At 35.6% G+C, this 12,681-nt stretch overlaps 1 protein-coding gene across 19 annotated transcripts in view; it reads right to left on the bottom strand.

Annotated features, from left to right (window-relative positions):
• The window catches only part of mlip (muscular LMNA-interacting protein), a 186,951-nt gene that overhangs the window by 37,854 nt on the left and 136,416 nt on the right, over nt 1-12,681 (bottom strand). For 16 of the 19 annotated variants that reach the window (XM_069885960.1, XM_069885958.1, XM_069885951.1 and 13 more), the window contains 2 exons: nt 2,994-3,122; nt 118-348 (listed from right to left, as the gene is read on the bottom strand). In XM_069885960.1, coding sequence (XP_069742061.1) covers nt 118-348; nt 2,994-3,122 — 360 coding nt within the window. The other 3 variants (XM_069885947.1, XM_069885946.1, XM_069885949.1) reach the window with 3 other exon arrangements.

The following is a 12,681-nucleotide window of genomic DNA, read 5'->3' as shown; positions in this document are numbered from 1 at the left end:
GTTTAACTCCAAGTAGTAGAAGTGTGTGTTATTCCCCACCTTAATAGTAGTCATGCAGCAAACTAAGCGAGAACAAGATATCACAAATTAGGAAAGAATTATTAATCAGCATCTCACCTTAATATACAGGGAGTGAAGACTGCGAGAGAGATTAGAGATCATGTAGTAATTATAGGGGACAATGGGAGAGAAGCGAATGTGTGATCCAGAGGTTAGACAAGTGACAGGTGACAGAGACAGAGGAACGGACTGGGGTATGTCCTGAGACCTTGGCGTAGTCTGGTACATTTCATTGCACACACTAGGATATGGGGCAGATGTTAGGATGGCTGATAGTGGAAAGTGCCACTGTTGAAGAAAAACAGACGGAAGTCATTGCACAGTTACATTTTGGATGTGAAATTCCTGCAAGAGTTCATTTTACCAAATCAAAAGCAAAATGTCAATTTTCCCTTTTAAAATTATCAACTGTAATTCTCTTCATGAAGAAAATAATGATGCATCTCAAAGACAGTCAACCAAACTCTCTCTCTGAATGTAATTCTAAAAGCAAAGTGAAATTATAAAGTTGATCACAGTAAATTTGATGCAGTAAATGCGCACAAGAACATAGAGTAGAACACATCACACTGTACTTCATCAAAGGTCAAAGGGAATGTCATTAAAACTGCAGAGGCATGCACAGAAATTCAAATTTGACTCTTTTGGAGGAGCTCAGTGAACAGTGACATGGGTACCTTCTGAGCATGTCCATACAAAATACAAATCTCTCATAGCACTCCTATCCCAAGGGAAAATCTTGGTGCATCTTGCAGCAACCTCAAGTCCTGTATATGCAGAATTTTACAGTTTCTCCTTTACCTGGGTGCTCTAATTTCCTCCCACACCCCTGGAGACAGAATTAGTAGATTAATTTGTCATGGTAAATTACCCCTAGAATACAGGTACGTGGTGGAATCTTGGGTGAATTGATGAGAATGTGGGGAGAATAAAAACAAATTTAGGGACGTGTAATTGGTCAGCATGGACTCAGTGGACAGACAGGACTGTATCCATACCATACCTCTCTCTGACCCCATTACTCAGAGTTACTGAACACAAAAAGAATAAAATTGTCAGAATTTACCAGCTTGCGAGTGTACCAAAATAGCTATGTTCTTCAGCCACTGTGAGCATTTGCAGCATTGGTCTTCATCAATGAGAATATTGCCCTGATTTAACCCTCTCATTGCTGGCAATGCATCCTGAGTGCTTAGGATGTACCAGTTTGCAAAATACAGATCCTTCATGATTCCTGGGATGGGCTTGCTCTTTTGTGTTTCCTCTCCCATCTCTCCAAATCCCAAATTAAACTACTTTTCCAAGACTTCAATTGAGAATGCATGTGTCTACAGCTGATTTTCCACACCAAGGTTTAAGAGACATTTGTGAGTGCAATTAATATCAGCACTGAAGTTTCAAAAGGACTATCTGTTACCAAATTACTCACTTGAAAATGCCTCAACCCTCCAATAATGGATACTTAATTCAGAGAAGTGAGTAAAGTAGAAATTGTCCTGACACATTTAAAGTGGTACATATTGTTTTCTATTTGCAACTTTATGGCCACACATATTTTTGTCACTGAAAGTTTTATAGGGAGTGAACCTACTGGGATAATTTTTATATTCAACACATCACATGCCTTTCTGCAAAGCTAACACGACACATTGTAGTTTTTGATTACACCAATGACTTTGAGTTGCAGTACATTTAGATGCACATTCCTTTAAGTTTTTGACAATGCATTTTTTAAATTGATCAAGAGTATAAGGTGGGTGGAATAAAATTCCAGATGCAAGCCCTTCAAAGCTATCTTTGAGATGATGACAATTTATTGGCAAGAATATCAATGGTAGTTTTGAAGAAGGCAATGTAGAACATATAATAAGTTCAAAACTATTTCTGTAAGTGAATAATACCATCAACCATATAAACAATATACAGTAAAATCCTACTATCTGGCACCTCCGGGGATCATGGATGCCGGTTGACTGAGACACACTCTAATATATCTTTAATAAGAAGATACAGTTTAAAATACAAAATACAGTACAAAATGTAAAGTAATTTGAATATAAATCAGTATTTTAGTCTGTAATTTTAATCAGGTAATTTAGGACGTAGGGTTTAGCACAATGCCTTTACATCGCCAGTGATCAATACTGGGGTTCGAATCCCACGCTGTCTGTAAGGAGTTTGTACGTTCTATCTGTGTCCACATGGGTTTTCCACAGGGGCTCTGGTTTTCTCCCACTGTTTGAAAAGTACCAGGGGTGCAGGTTAATAGGGTGTATTTGGGCAGCACAGATTTGTGGGCCAAAGTGGCCCGTTACCATGCTGTATGTCAAAATTTAAATTTAAAATAAATTCCCATAACATACAAAATTTAAATTTACGCTTGAATGCTGGTCACTACATTAACTGTGCTGCAGTCATAATGAACTCCCCCTCCCACAAGTTTACAGATAAAGATTTACTAACATATTTAATACTAATAAAGATAGGAAGACAATTTGGGAGTCACCCCAGTGGCCAGTGGCTTTGATTGGCCCTGGGCACTGCCATTTTATTCAAACACTATTTTATTGAAACTTTATTCAAACAGCTGCTGCGGGCAGCACACAAACGTGTGCTCCACTGACTGAATATTTTCTCTCAAATTCACCAAAAAGCTGTACAATTTTAAACTTTTATTTAGTCTTATAGCTATGTATTTATTTATTTAGTTATTTCCTCCTTTTTTCACCAGTTGCTTGAATTCTGGATACTGTATTAACCTCTTGGCTCCAATAAGACTAAAGTCCTTTAAAACAGAAATTTGGATTTGGGTTTCCCTGTGTGGCAAAAAGTAAAAAGAATACAAAATTCAACAAATATTGTCTATCTTGAAAAGATCATTCTGAAAGTTCAGTGAAACTAGTGTCAATTTCAGCTTTGATAAGTTCCCTTACCTCTTTTATTTCAGTGTCGTTGGTTTCATCGGAGTGATGCCTGAAAGGATTGGGACAGTTGTCTTCCAACTTGGGTGTTGCAGGTAGCTTCTGAATTACGGTAACTGGGCGAATCACACCAGGTCTTGTCTAGATTCAAACATCAGTTATCAATACAACACCAATATATAGCTGGTTTGTCACGGCCAATCAGAAATGATCATAAATATGTGATTGATTTGTACAATCTCACATTTGAATCATTCAGTATTTACTTTATTTTAACTGAGGCATCAACTATGATTTTAGAAAAAAATGTATCAATATGTGAGAGCCTGAGACCAGAGGGCACAGTGTCAGAATCCCTTTAGAACAGAGTTGAGAAGTTACTTCAGGGTGCTGATGAATCTATGGAATTTGTTGCCACACACACACACACACACACACACACACACACACACACACACACACACACACACACACACACACACACACACACACACACACACACACACACACACACACACAGAGAGACAGAGAGAGAGAGAGCTGCGGAGGCTAAGTTATTGGGTAGTTTTAAAATGGAGGTTGATAGGTTCTTGATTAGTAAGGGTGCCAAAGGTTACAGGAAGAAAGCAAAGGAATGAAGCCAAGAGGATAAATTATGCAGTCATGATATGAATGGAAGAGCATACTTGATGGGCCAAAAGGCCTCATCATGCTCCATTGTTTAATTTATACAATATCTGTTAAGATAGAAAGTCCCAGGAAAATGCACAGCAAAAATTCAAGGACATAAGTTCAAATTTAATGGTATCGATCTAAGTGATTAAGCATGAGATCAAAACTGAAGAGTTTATTGAACCAGCTCTGGATATGATTGTTAATATAAAAAGGCAACAAATCTTATTGATAATGTTATTGCAGGATCATGAACTTAACAGATATGGGGAAGAGTATCTGGTGAGTAACTGGTGAAATACATAATTCAGTGATATGAGTCAATCCAGCAGATAACATGTGGAAGGATGGAATTTTGATCACCTCCATCACAGACACACAGAAGAATGGACCCTTTCCTTCCTTTAGGCCTGTGTGAAGAGGTAGCAAAAAACCCATTCTCTTTGTCCCATCAACATTCCCCAAAAATGAATTAGGAATTTGTAAATGAGGACCATCCTTCAAGTTCAGGCAATTTAGCTTTTCAGGCACAAATGAGAAATAATTTTAATTATTCACACATCCACCTCAATGCACGATGAAAGCCAATCTTGGAAATCTGGAGGCAGAGTTCAGAGCATCACCAGCTAGAGTATAAGATGGTTGTGGATACAGAAGTCTTTTAGTGAATTGTCAAAGAACCACACTCCCTCATTGCTCTGAACTTGCCAATCCAGGGTTTAAGGGTAAGGGTTCATAGTGAACTTAAATTCAATGGCTACAGAAGCAGCAGAACTGATCTCAAATCTGCATCACATTCTAATTGCCTTCAAGACCAGCTTGCTTGAGAGGTGCTCAGCCACAAACACCTTTATGAATTTGCCAGGCCATCATATTTCTCTTCAGAAGTATGCAAATATAAGCATAACTTGGGTGCAGCAAGACCTCAAAAAATGCCCAAATGTTGCACTGGGGTGAATGGGAGCTTGATGGTCAGTGCACTCAGTGGGCTGAAGGGCCTGTTTCTCTCTATAAAGCCATAACACATTTATCTTTTTTTTGAAAATTTTATTTATTAGTATCTACATACATTTCAAATTAACTTACTATAAATTAGATTCAAATTAGATGCTAAATAATTTCAATTTTCATCCCCCCACCTCCCAACATCCATAACCCCTACAGATAGTAAAAAGAAAGAACACATTCATCGTAATAATTATAGCCACATTAATAATACCACAATATTTCTTGATGAAAATACCATTTCCAAGAGGGGAATTGGATTAGAAGGTCTGGATTAGTCTATATTCATAAATCTCATATGGCTCCCATATTTGACAAATTTATCTCACTTATTATCATTAATTTTTTTCTAATGGGGAGACAATATTTTATTTCATAAACCATTCTTCTATTTTAACATTGTTTTCCAATTTTCATGTTTTAGCTACACACTTTTTCACTATTGCTGTTGCTAAACTCAAAAATCTCTTTTTATATTTATCTAATTCCAACTTAATATCTTCAACTTAATATATATTGCCCAACAAAAAAATTCTTGGATCTAATTTAACCCTCGCTTTTAATATCTTCTCTAAAATAACATAGTCCTCTCCAAAAATCTTTTACCTTTTCACAAGACCATACTGAATGGAAAAAATGACCAACCTCATTTTTACATCTGAAACATTGAGCAGAGAGATTCAAATTAAATTTATTCAATTTACATGGTGTATAATACATTTGATGTAAAAAATTATATTGAACCATCTAGCATTAATTGTATTAGTTATACTATCTCTACATAATTTCATCCATATACCTTATATAACCATTTACGGAGCAGAAACAGGCCATGTTGGCCTTTCGAGTCCGCACCGGTTCATTGATTTTGTGCGCCCTCTTCAGGCATTGGTCCCGGTAGATCTTCATTCAATAACAATGGGCGAATTGAATTTGAATATTTAAATCCTGTGTCCATTTCAATTTAGTCCTTCTTTTCCTTTGTTTCTTGTAATTTATTATACATATTAGTTATAAATCTTTAAATAATAACAGTATCTGTTATAACATATTCAAATTGACTATATTTTGGAAGTCTCAACTGCAGTCCTATTTTTTCCTTTAAATGTGATCGTAATTGATAATATGCAAATATTGTATTGTGTAATATCCTATATTTCTCCTGTAATTGATCAAATGTATTAAATAATGAACCTGTAAAACAATCTCATATTTTCTGTATACCTTTTTCATACCAATTATCAAAGAAAAAATATTCATTGTAAATTGAAGAAGCTGATACTGTTTTAAAGTCAATTGAGCCAACTAATGATTCCTTGTACCTCTATCCACATGTATCCCATTCCATATTGGAAACAAATGCCTTAAAACTGGTATTCCTTTTCTACTTTAAGAATTTCATAGTTCCATTTATACAATATTTGATGTGGACTTACTTCACCTATATTATTCATCTCAATATCAACTCGTGATACTTTTTATTCTCTTTGATACCAAGAAGACAAAAACCTTAATTGAGCTGCCTTGTAATAACTTTTAAATTTGGTATTTTCAAACCCCCTTGATCTTTATTCCATGTCAATTTTTCCATATTCATCCTTGCTGACTTCCCTTTCCATAAAAACCCCCTAACATTTTTATTTAATTGTCTAAAAAAACATTTCAGATACCTGAACTGGTAATGTTTGAAATAAATATTGAATTCTAGGAAAAATATTCATTTTAACACAATTCACCCATCCTATTAATGTTATTGGTAATTCTTTCCATCTTTTAAAATCTTCTTCCAGTGTTTTTAGAAGTGGTATATAATTCAATTTATACAAATTATTCAGTTGGCTACTTACTCTTATCCCCAAATATTTAACCTCCTCATTTTTCCATTTAAATTTTACTAACTTTTTACATTGTGTATAATCTGCATTAACCAATGGCATCATTTCACTTTTATCCATATTAACCTTATATCCTGAAACTAATCCATATTCTATTAATCTTTAATTTAATCTAATCAAAGAAATTTCAGATTTAGTCAAATATACCATGATGTCATCCGCAAAAAGGTTAATTTTATGACCCCTATCCCCTATCTTAATACCTGTAATTTCCTCATCCCTTTGAATTATTTCAGCTAGTGGTTCTAATGCCAATACAAATAAGAATGGTGAAAGAGGTCAACCCTGTTCAAAAGACCTTCCTAATCTAATCAAACCCATTTGACCACTTACCATCACTTTCACTATAGGTTAATTATGCAATGCTTTTATTCTTCTTATAAATGTACAAGGACTGCCTAAAGAAATCTCTTGGTGCCTGCCACATTGACCACCGCCAGTGGGCTGATATCGCCTCAAACCGTGCATCTTGGCGCCTCACAGTTTGGCGGGCAGCAACCTCCTTTGAAGAAGACCGCAGAGCCCACCTCACTGACAAAAGCAAAGGAGGAAAAACCCAAAACCCAACCCCAACCAACCAATTTTCCCCTGCAGCCGCTGCAACCGTGTCTGCCTGTCCCGCATCGGACTTGTCAGCCACAAACGAGCCTGCAGCTGACGTGGACTTTTACCCCCTCCATAAATCTTTGTCCACGAAGCCAAGCCAAAGAAAGAAAGAAATGTCTCATGGAATCTGAACTTATCTAATACCTTAAATAGAAAGTTCCATTCTAATCCATCAAATGCTTTTTCTGCATCTAAAGTAATTATCAAACTTAAAAACCTCACTATATTATTTGCTATCTTCCTTTTTGTAATAAACCCCATCTGGTCTATATCAATCAGTTCTGGAAGTAACTTAACCAAACAATTAGCCCACAATTTGGATGCAATTTTATAATCTACATTTAAAAAGGATATTGGTCTTTACGAAACAGTTTGCAATGGATCTTTTCCCTTTTTAGGTATTACTGTTATCAGTGCCATCTTAAAGGATTCTGGAACATCATATACTTCTCTTATTTGATCTAGTGTCTCTTTAAAAGTTGGTACAAACAAATCCTTAAATTCCATATAAAATTCAACTGGAAAACCATCTTCTCCTGGTACTTTATTATTTTGAAATGTTTTCAAAACCTCATATTTCAGCTTTTATAAATGAATGAGATAATTCTTTCTTCTTCTCTTAAAACAAATTCAGTAAATGTTGCAAATATTGCTCTAATTTAATTTCATCTTGTTTTAACTCAAACATATAACTTCTCATAAAACTCTAAAATTTTCATTTATTTCCTTTGACATAAACCATCTGACCATTTTTGTCCTTCATTGCTACTATAATTCTAGCTATCTGTTCTTTCTTTAACTGCAATACCAACACCTTATGAACTCTTTCTCCTAATTCATAATATCCCTGTTTAGATCACAAAATATCTCTTTCAACTCTATATATTTCTATCACATTAAGCTTAACCATTTCCCTTTCCATTAATTTTTTCCTTTCCATTAATTTCTTCCTTTCCTCATTTGGAATAATTTGTATAGCTTTCTCTAAATCAGTAATTTCCTTTTCTAATGATCTACTTCCTTTAAATAATCTTTTTAATTTTTTTTACTGTATAACAAACAATTTGTCCTCTCCAATTAGCTTTTTAAAGCATCCCATATAACAAATTTATTCTTGAATCTATTATTTTTCATAAAAAACTTAATTTGTTTTGTACAAAATCACAAAAATCTTTCCTTTTCATCAATACCTTATTTAATTTCCATTAATTTTATCTTCCTCAGATACTATTGACAAAAACAAAGGAGAATAATCTGACATAGTACATGACAAATATTCCATTTGATGTACTCTAGATTCAACTTTAGCTGTCAATAAAAACATGTCAATTCATGAATATGTCTTGTGTCAAAAGGAATAAAATGAATAATCCTTTTCACTCTATACATTTTCCTCCAAATATCTATCAATCCCATATGCACCATCAATTATTTTACTTTTTTAGACACTTTACTATCTCCTACATATTTTCCTGATCTCCTCCCATCAAAATTTTACCATTGCCATTTGATAATTTCATAAAAACATCTTGCATACATTTATTATCTTCTATATTTGGAGCATATAAATTCAACAAAGTCCTAATTTCTGAATATATCAGACATTCTACCATAACATCTTCCCACAATGTCCTTTTATACATTTAAAATTTATACTGGTAGATTTTTATTTATCAATATTGAAACTCCTTGAGTCTTTAAATTAAATGAAGCTGCCACTACTGTACCAAATACCAATTAAAAAATAAATAAATTTGGTTTTGTATCCCATTAACATTAAAACTCATAAAAATAATCAATCATTTTCAGTAAATTAACCCCTTACTCATCCGGCCTTCATCCTCCAAGTCCCCCTTTAACATAATAAAGGCATCTTTCATCATTAGATCTATGATGCCGATAAATGTATAGATAAAAGAAAAGTTGCAACACAAGAAATGATAGAATATCCCAAAAAAGTTGCACGTAAAAGACATACCCTTTTTTATTACCCTTATTTCTAGGAGTAGACAACCAACCTACACCTAAACACATGGCAGCCAGCACACATTCCCTATGCCCATCCCCCCCTCAAATCTTACACTGTCTAACCTTTACATATATCATCAATTACTTAACTACCTATTAATATTATTTTAACTCCCTGCCCTTATAATTAAATAAAAGTCAAATAAACACACAAGCTTCCAGTTTTACCATCAAAACAAACAATATATCTCCTCCTCCTTTACTGCCCATCTTAACAGATTACCCCTTGCTTCCCATTTTAGCAGGCAAAGATTTAGCAAAAACTTTGGCTTCATCAGGATCTGAAAAAAAAATCTATGCTTATCATCAAGAAAAATGTTCAACACAGCAGGATATCTTAAAACAAATGCATATCCTTTATTCCACAAAATATTTTTAACTACATTAAATTCCTTCTCTTTTTCAACAATTCAAATCTTGTATCCGGATAGAAGATCTTGTTTCCATTGTAGATCATTGTCTTGGCTTCGCTTACTTTGCTGCTAGTTCCAACACTTTCTCTCTCACCTCACAGCGAAGGAAATTAACCAATATTGGATGAGAGTTTTGACCTTCTTATGGTTTTGTTCTTAAAGATCTATGTGCTCTCTCAATTTCAATGTCTCCTTTAAATTCTTCCATTCCCAGTACTTGCAGTATCCAAGTTTGTAAAAATTTCTTCATATCTTGACCTTCATCACCTTCTTTCAGCCCCATGATCTTGATGTTATTTCTTCTACTATAATTTTCCACAATGTCTATCTTCTGACTAAGCTCATCTTTCATTATTTTGTATTCCGCTTGCAAATTTTTTACCTGGTCTTTTAGTTGCTGTATTTCCAATTAATTTCCTTTTATTCTCACTTCCATAACTTTTAATTTCTTATCCATTTGCTTTACGGTTTTCTGCACTTGACCTGTCACATCTCTGGTTTCTGTCACTTTATCAGATATGATTTTAAGAGTCTGTGGCAGTGATTCTTCCAGAGACTGCTGTAAATTGCCATGTACATTTTAACCTTTGAAGCCAATAATAGTTTCTTTATCAACATCTCTGAATCCTTGTTCTGTGTCTGATTCACCTCTAAATTAGCTCTTCGCTAGGTTCTTCCCCAGAGCTGTCAGGTCCAGGATATTTTTTTTTAAGTGCTTCTGTTTTTTTTTTCTTCTCTGTGCAGGCGCGACTCCTCACGCCTGCGCAGGTCTTCCTCTTCAGTTGCCAGCAGCCATTGTTGGTGGAGACCCTGAGTGAAAGAGCTCAAGATCTCTCTGACTCCCTGGTGTTCACTACAAAGGACCAACCTATGAACAGCTCCAGGCTCCTTCTTTGAAGTAGGCCTTGTTTCTTTTTCCTTTTCTTTTTCTTTTTCCATTTCCAATACTGTGACAGCAAGTTTTTTTTTCTTCGGTGGCATCCTGTACTTTTCTCTAACTCTAACGATGGATTCTTTCATTGTTTATTTAAACTTTCCTATATTTTTTTGACTTTTTAAAATCTTTTTCGGGGAGAGTAGAGATCACTATACTAACTCCACGTCATTACATGACATCCTCACCCCACCCCCCAAAGTATGTATCTGGAGTGAGAGTGCGACTTATGAAATGAGCAGTGAAGGTGCATGATATAAACATAAATATATACGGATGCGTGCGTGCATGTGCACAGGCATACACATGTGCACACACTCATGCGTGCACACGCACCTGCCCCCCCCACACACACACAAACACACACACACACACACACACACACACACACACACACACACACACACACACACACACACACACACACACACACACACACACACACACACACACACACACACACACACACACACACACACACACACAGATAAAAACTTCACCATTTGCAAGTCTCTAAGAGTTATAGGATTATTACACTAGGAACAAAAAGTAAAAAATGTTTTCTAGCTAAACAATTACTTATGGAAAATAATATATTCTTGGTTCTTATATAACGTTACATAACACCAGGCATTTTATTGCACATTTGCAGTATATCATGCAGTGAAAAAAAATATAAATATAAAATTGTGAATTGTTTTGGAGTTCATTATATTTTATTAATGCTTGTATACAATTCTGCAGGGTAGCAGGTGGCTTCAGGGAGCTGACTTCAATCTTTATTTCTGCATCCAGTTTGAACATTTTCCCTGTGACCTTGTGAGTTTCTTGTGGATACCCCAGTTCTTTCCCAAATCCCAAAGAAGTGCAGGTTGAAATACTTACTGGAAATGACCCCATGTGGGGAGATGTGGTGGGGGGCAGGGTGACAGAACAGTCAGGTTGATTTGATGAGGTTAAGAGAGAATAGGGTATGGGGAAATAAGTCGGGGAATGGTTTTGATGGGAATGCCAGGAGATCCTACTCAAATCCAGTGGATGTGTTGGAAGAAAGACATGGTTAGCACAACGCTAGTGACCTGGGTTCGTATCCGATGCTATCTGTAAGGAATTTGTACATTCTCCACATGTCTGTGTGGGTTTCCTCCCACCTTTCAAAACATATGGGGTTGAAGGTAATTGTGGCAACATGGGTTTGTGGGCCAGAAGGCCTTGTTATCGTGCTCTATATGTAATCTAAATAAAAAAGTATGAAACATTCACAAGATACAATGCATGCATAAGTGTCTAATGATCGCTCATCACTGATATGATTGCAAAGGTTCAACAAAATGCCTACTATTATGTAACATAACATTAGAACTGTTGTTCTCTACACCATTCAATCAATTATTTTATGCAACTTTCAGCCTCAGAAAACACTTCATGGAAGCACGAGTGAAGGTGTGACACTTGTACATCATTTGAAACATTGAACATTACAACACATTATTATAGGCCCCTCGGCCCACAATGTTATACCCAGCTATGTAAACCCTCCCTATCTCACACCCACAACCCTTTATTTTTATTGCATCCATGTTCCTCTTGAAGAGACTTTTAAATATCCCTATTATACTAACCTCCACCCCCCAGCAATGCATTCCATGCACCCACTACTCTCTGTGTAAAAAGGGTACCCATGATGTTTCCCCGAAACCTTCCTTCCTCACCTTTTTTACCAGATCGACAGTAGCAAATAACAAAGCTTAAAAAGATGTCCTTTGGTATTTGCTAATGGGAAAGAAATTGCTGTAAGTCCAGCTAATTTATGCCTCTCATAATGTTGTACACCTCGATTAAGAAACCTCTCAACCCTCTTTACTCAAGGAGAAAAGCCCTAGCTTTGTTAACCATGCCTTCTAAGATACATTCTCCAGTCCAGACAACATCCTGGAAAATCTCCTCTTGCAACATCTCCAAAGTTTCCACATCTTTCCTGTAATGAGGCAACCAGAACTGAACATAATATTCCAAGTGTAGGATAACTAGTGATTTATAGATCTGCAACATTACCTCATGGCTCTTGAACTCAATCCCATGATGAATGAAAGCCAATATACTTTAAGCCTTCTTAACTACCCTATCAACCTGTGCAGCAACCTTGA

Source organism: Narcine bancroftii, chromosome 6 (assembly GCF_036971445.1).
Source record: "Narcine bancroftii isolate sNarBan1 chromosome 6, sNarBan1.hap1, whole genome shotgun sequence".
Taxonomy (NCBI): domain Eukaryota; kingdom Metazoa; phylum Chordata; class Chondrichthyes; order Torpediniformes; family Narcinidae; genus Narcine; species Narcine bancroftii.
This window is presented reverse-complemented; position numbering and strand designations above follow the sequence as displayed.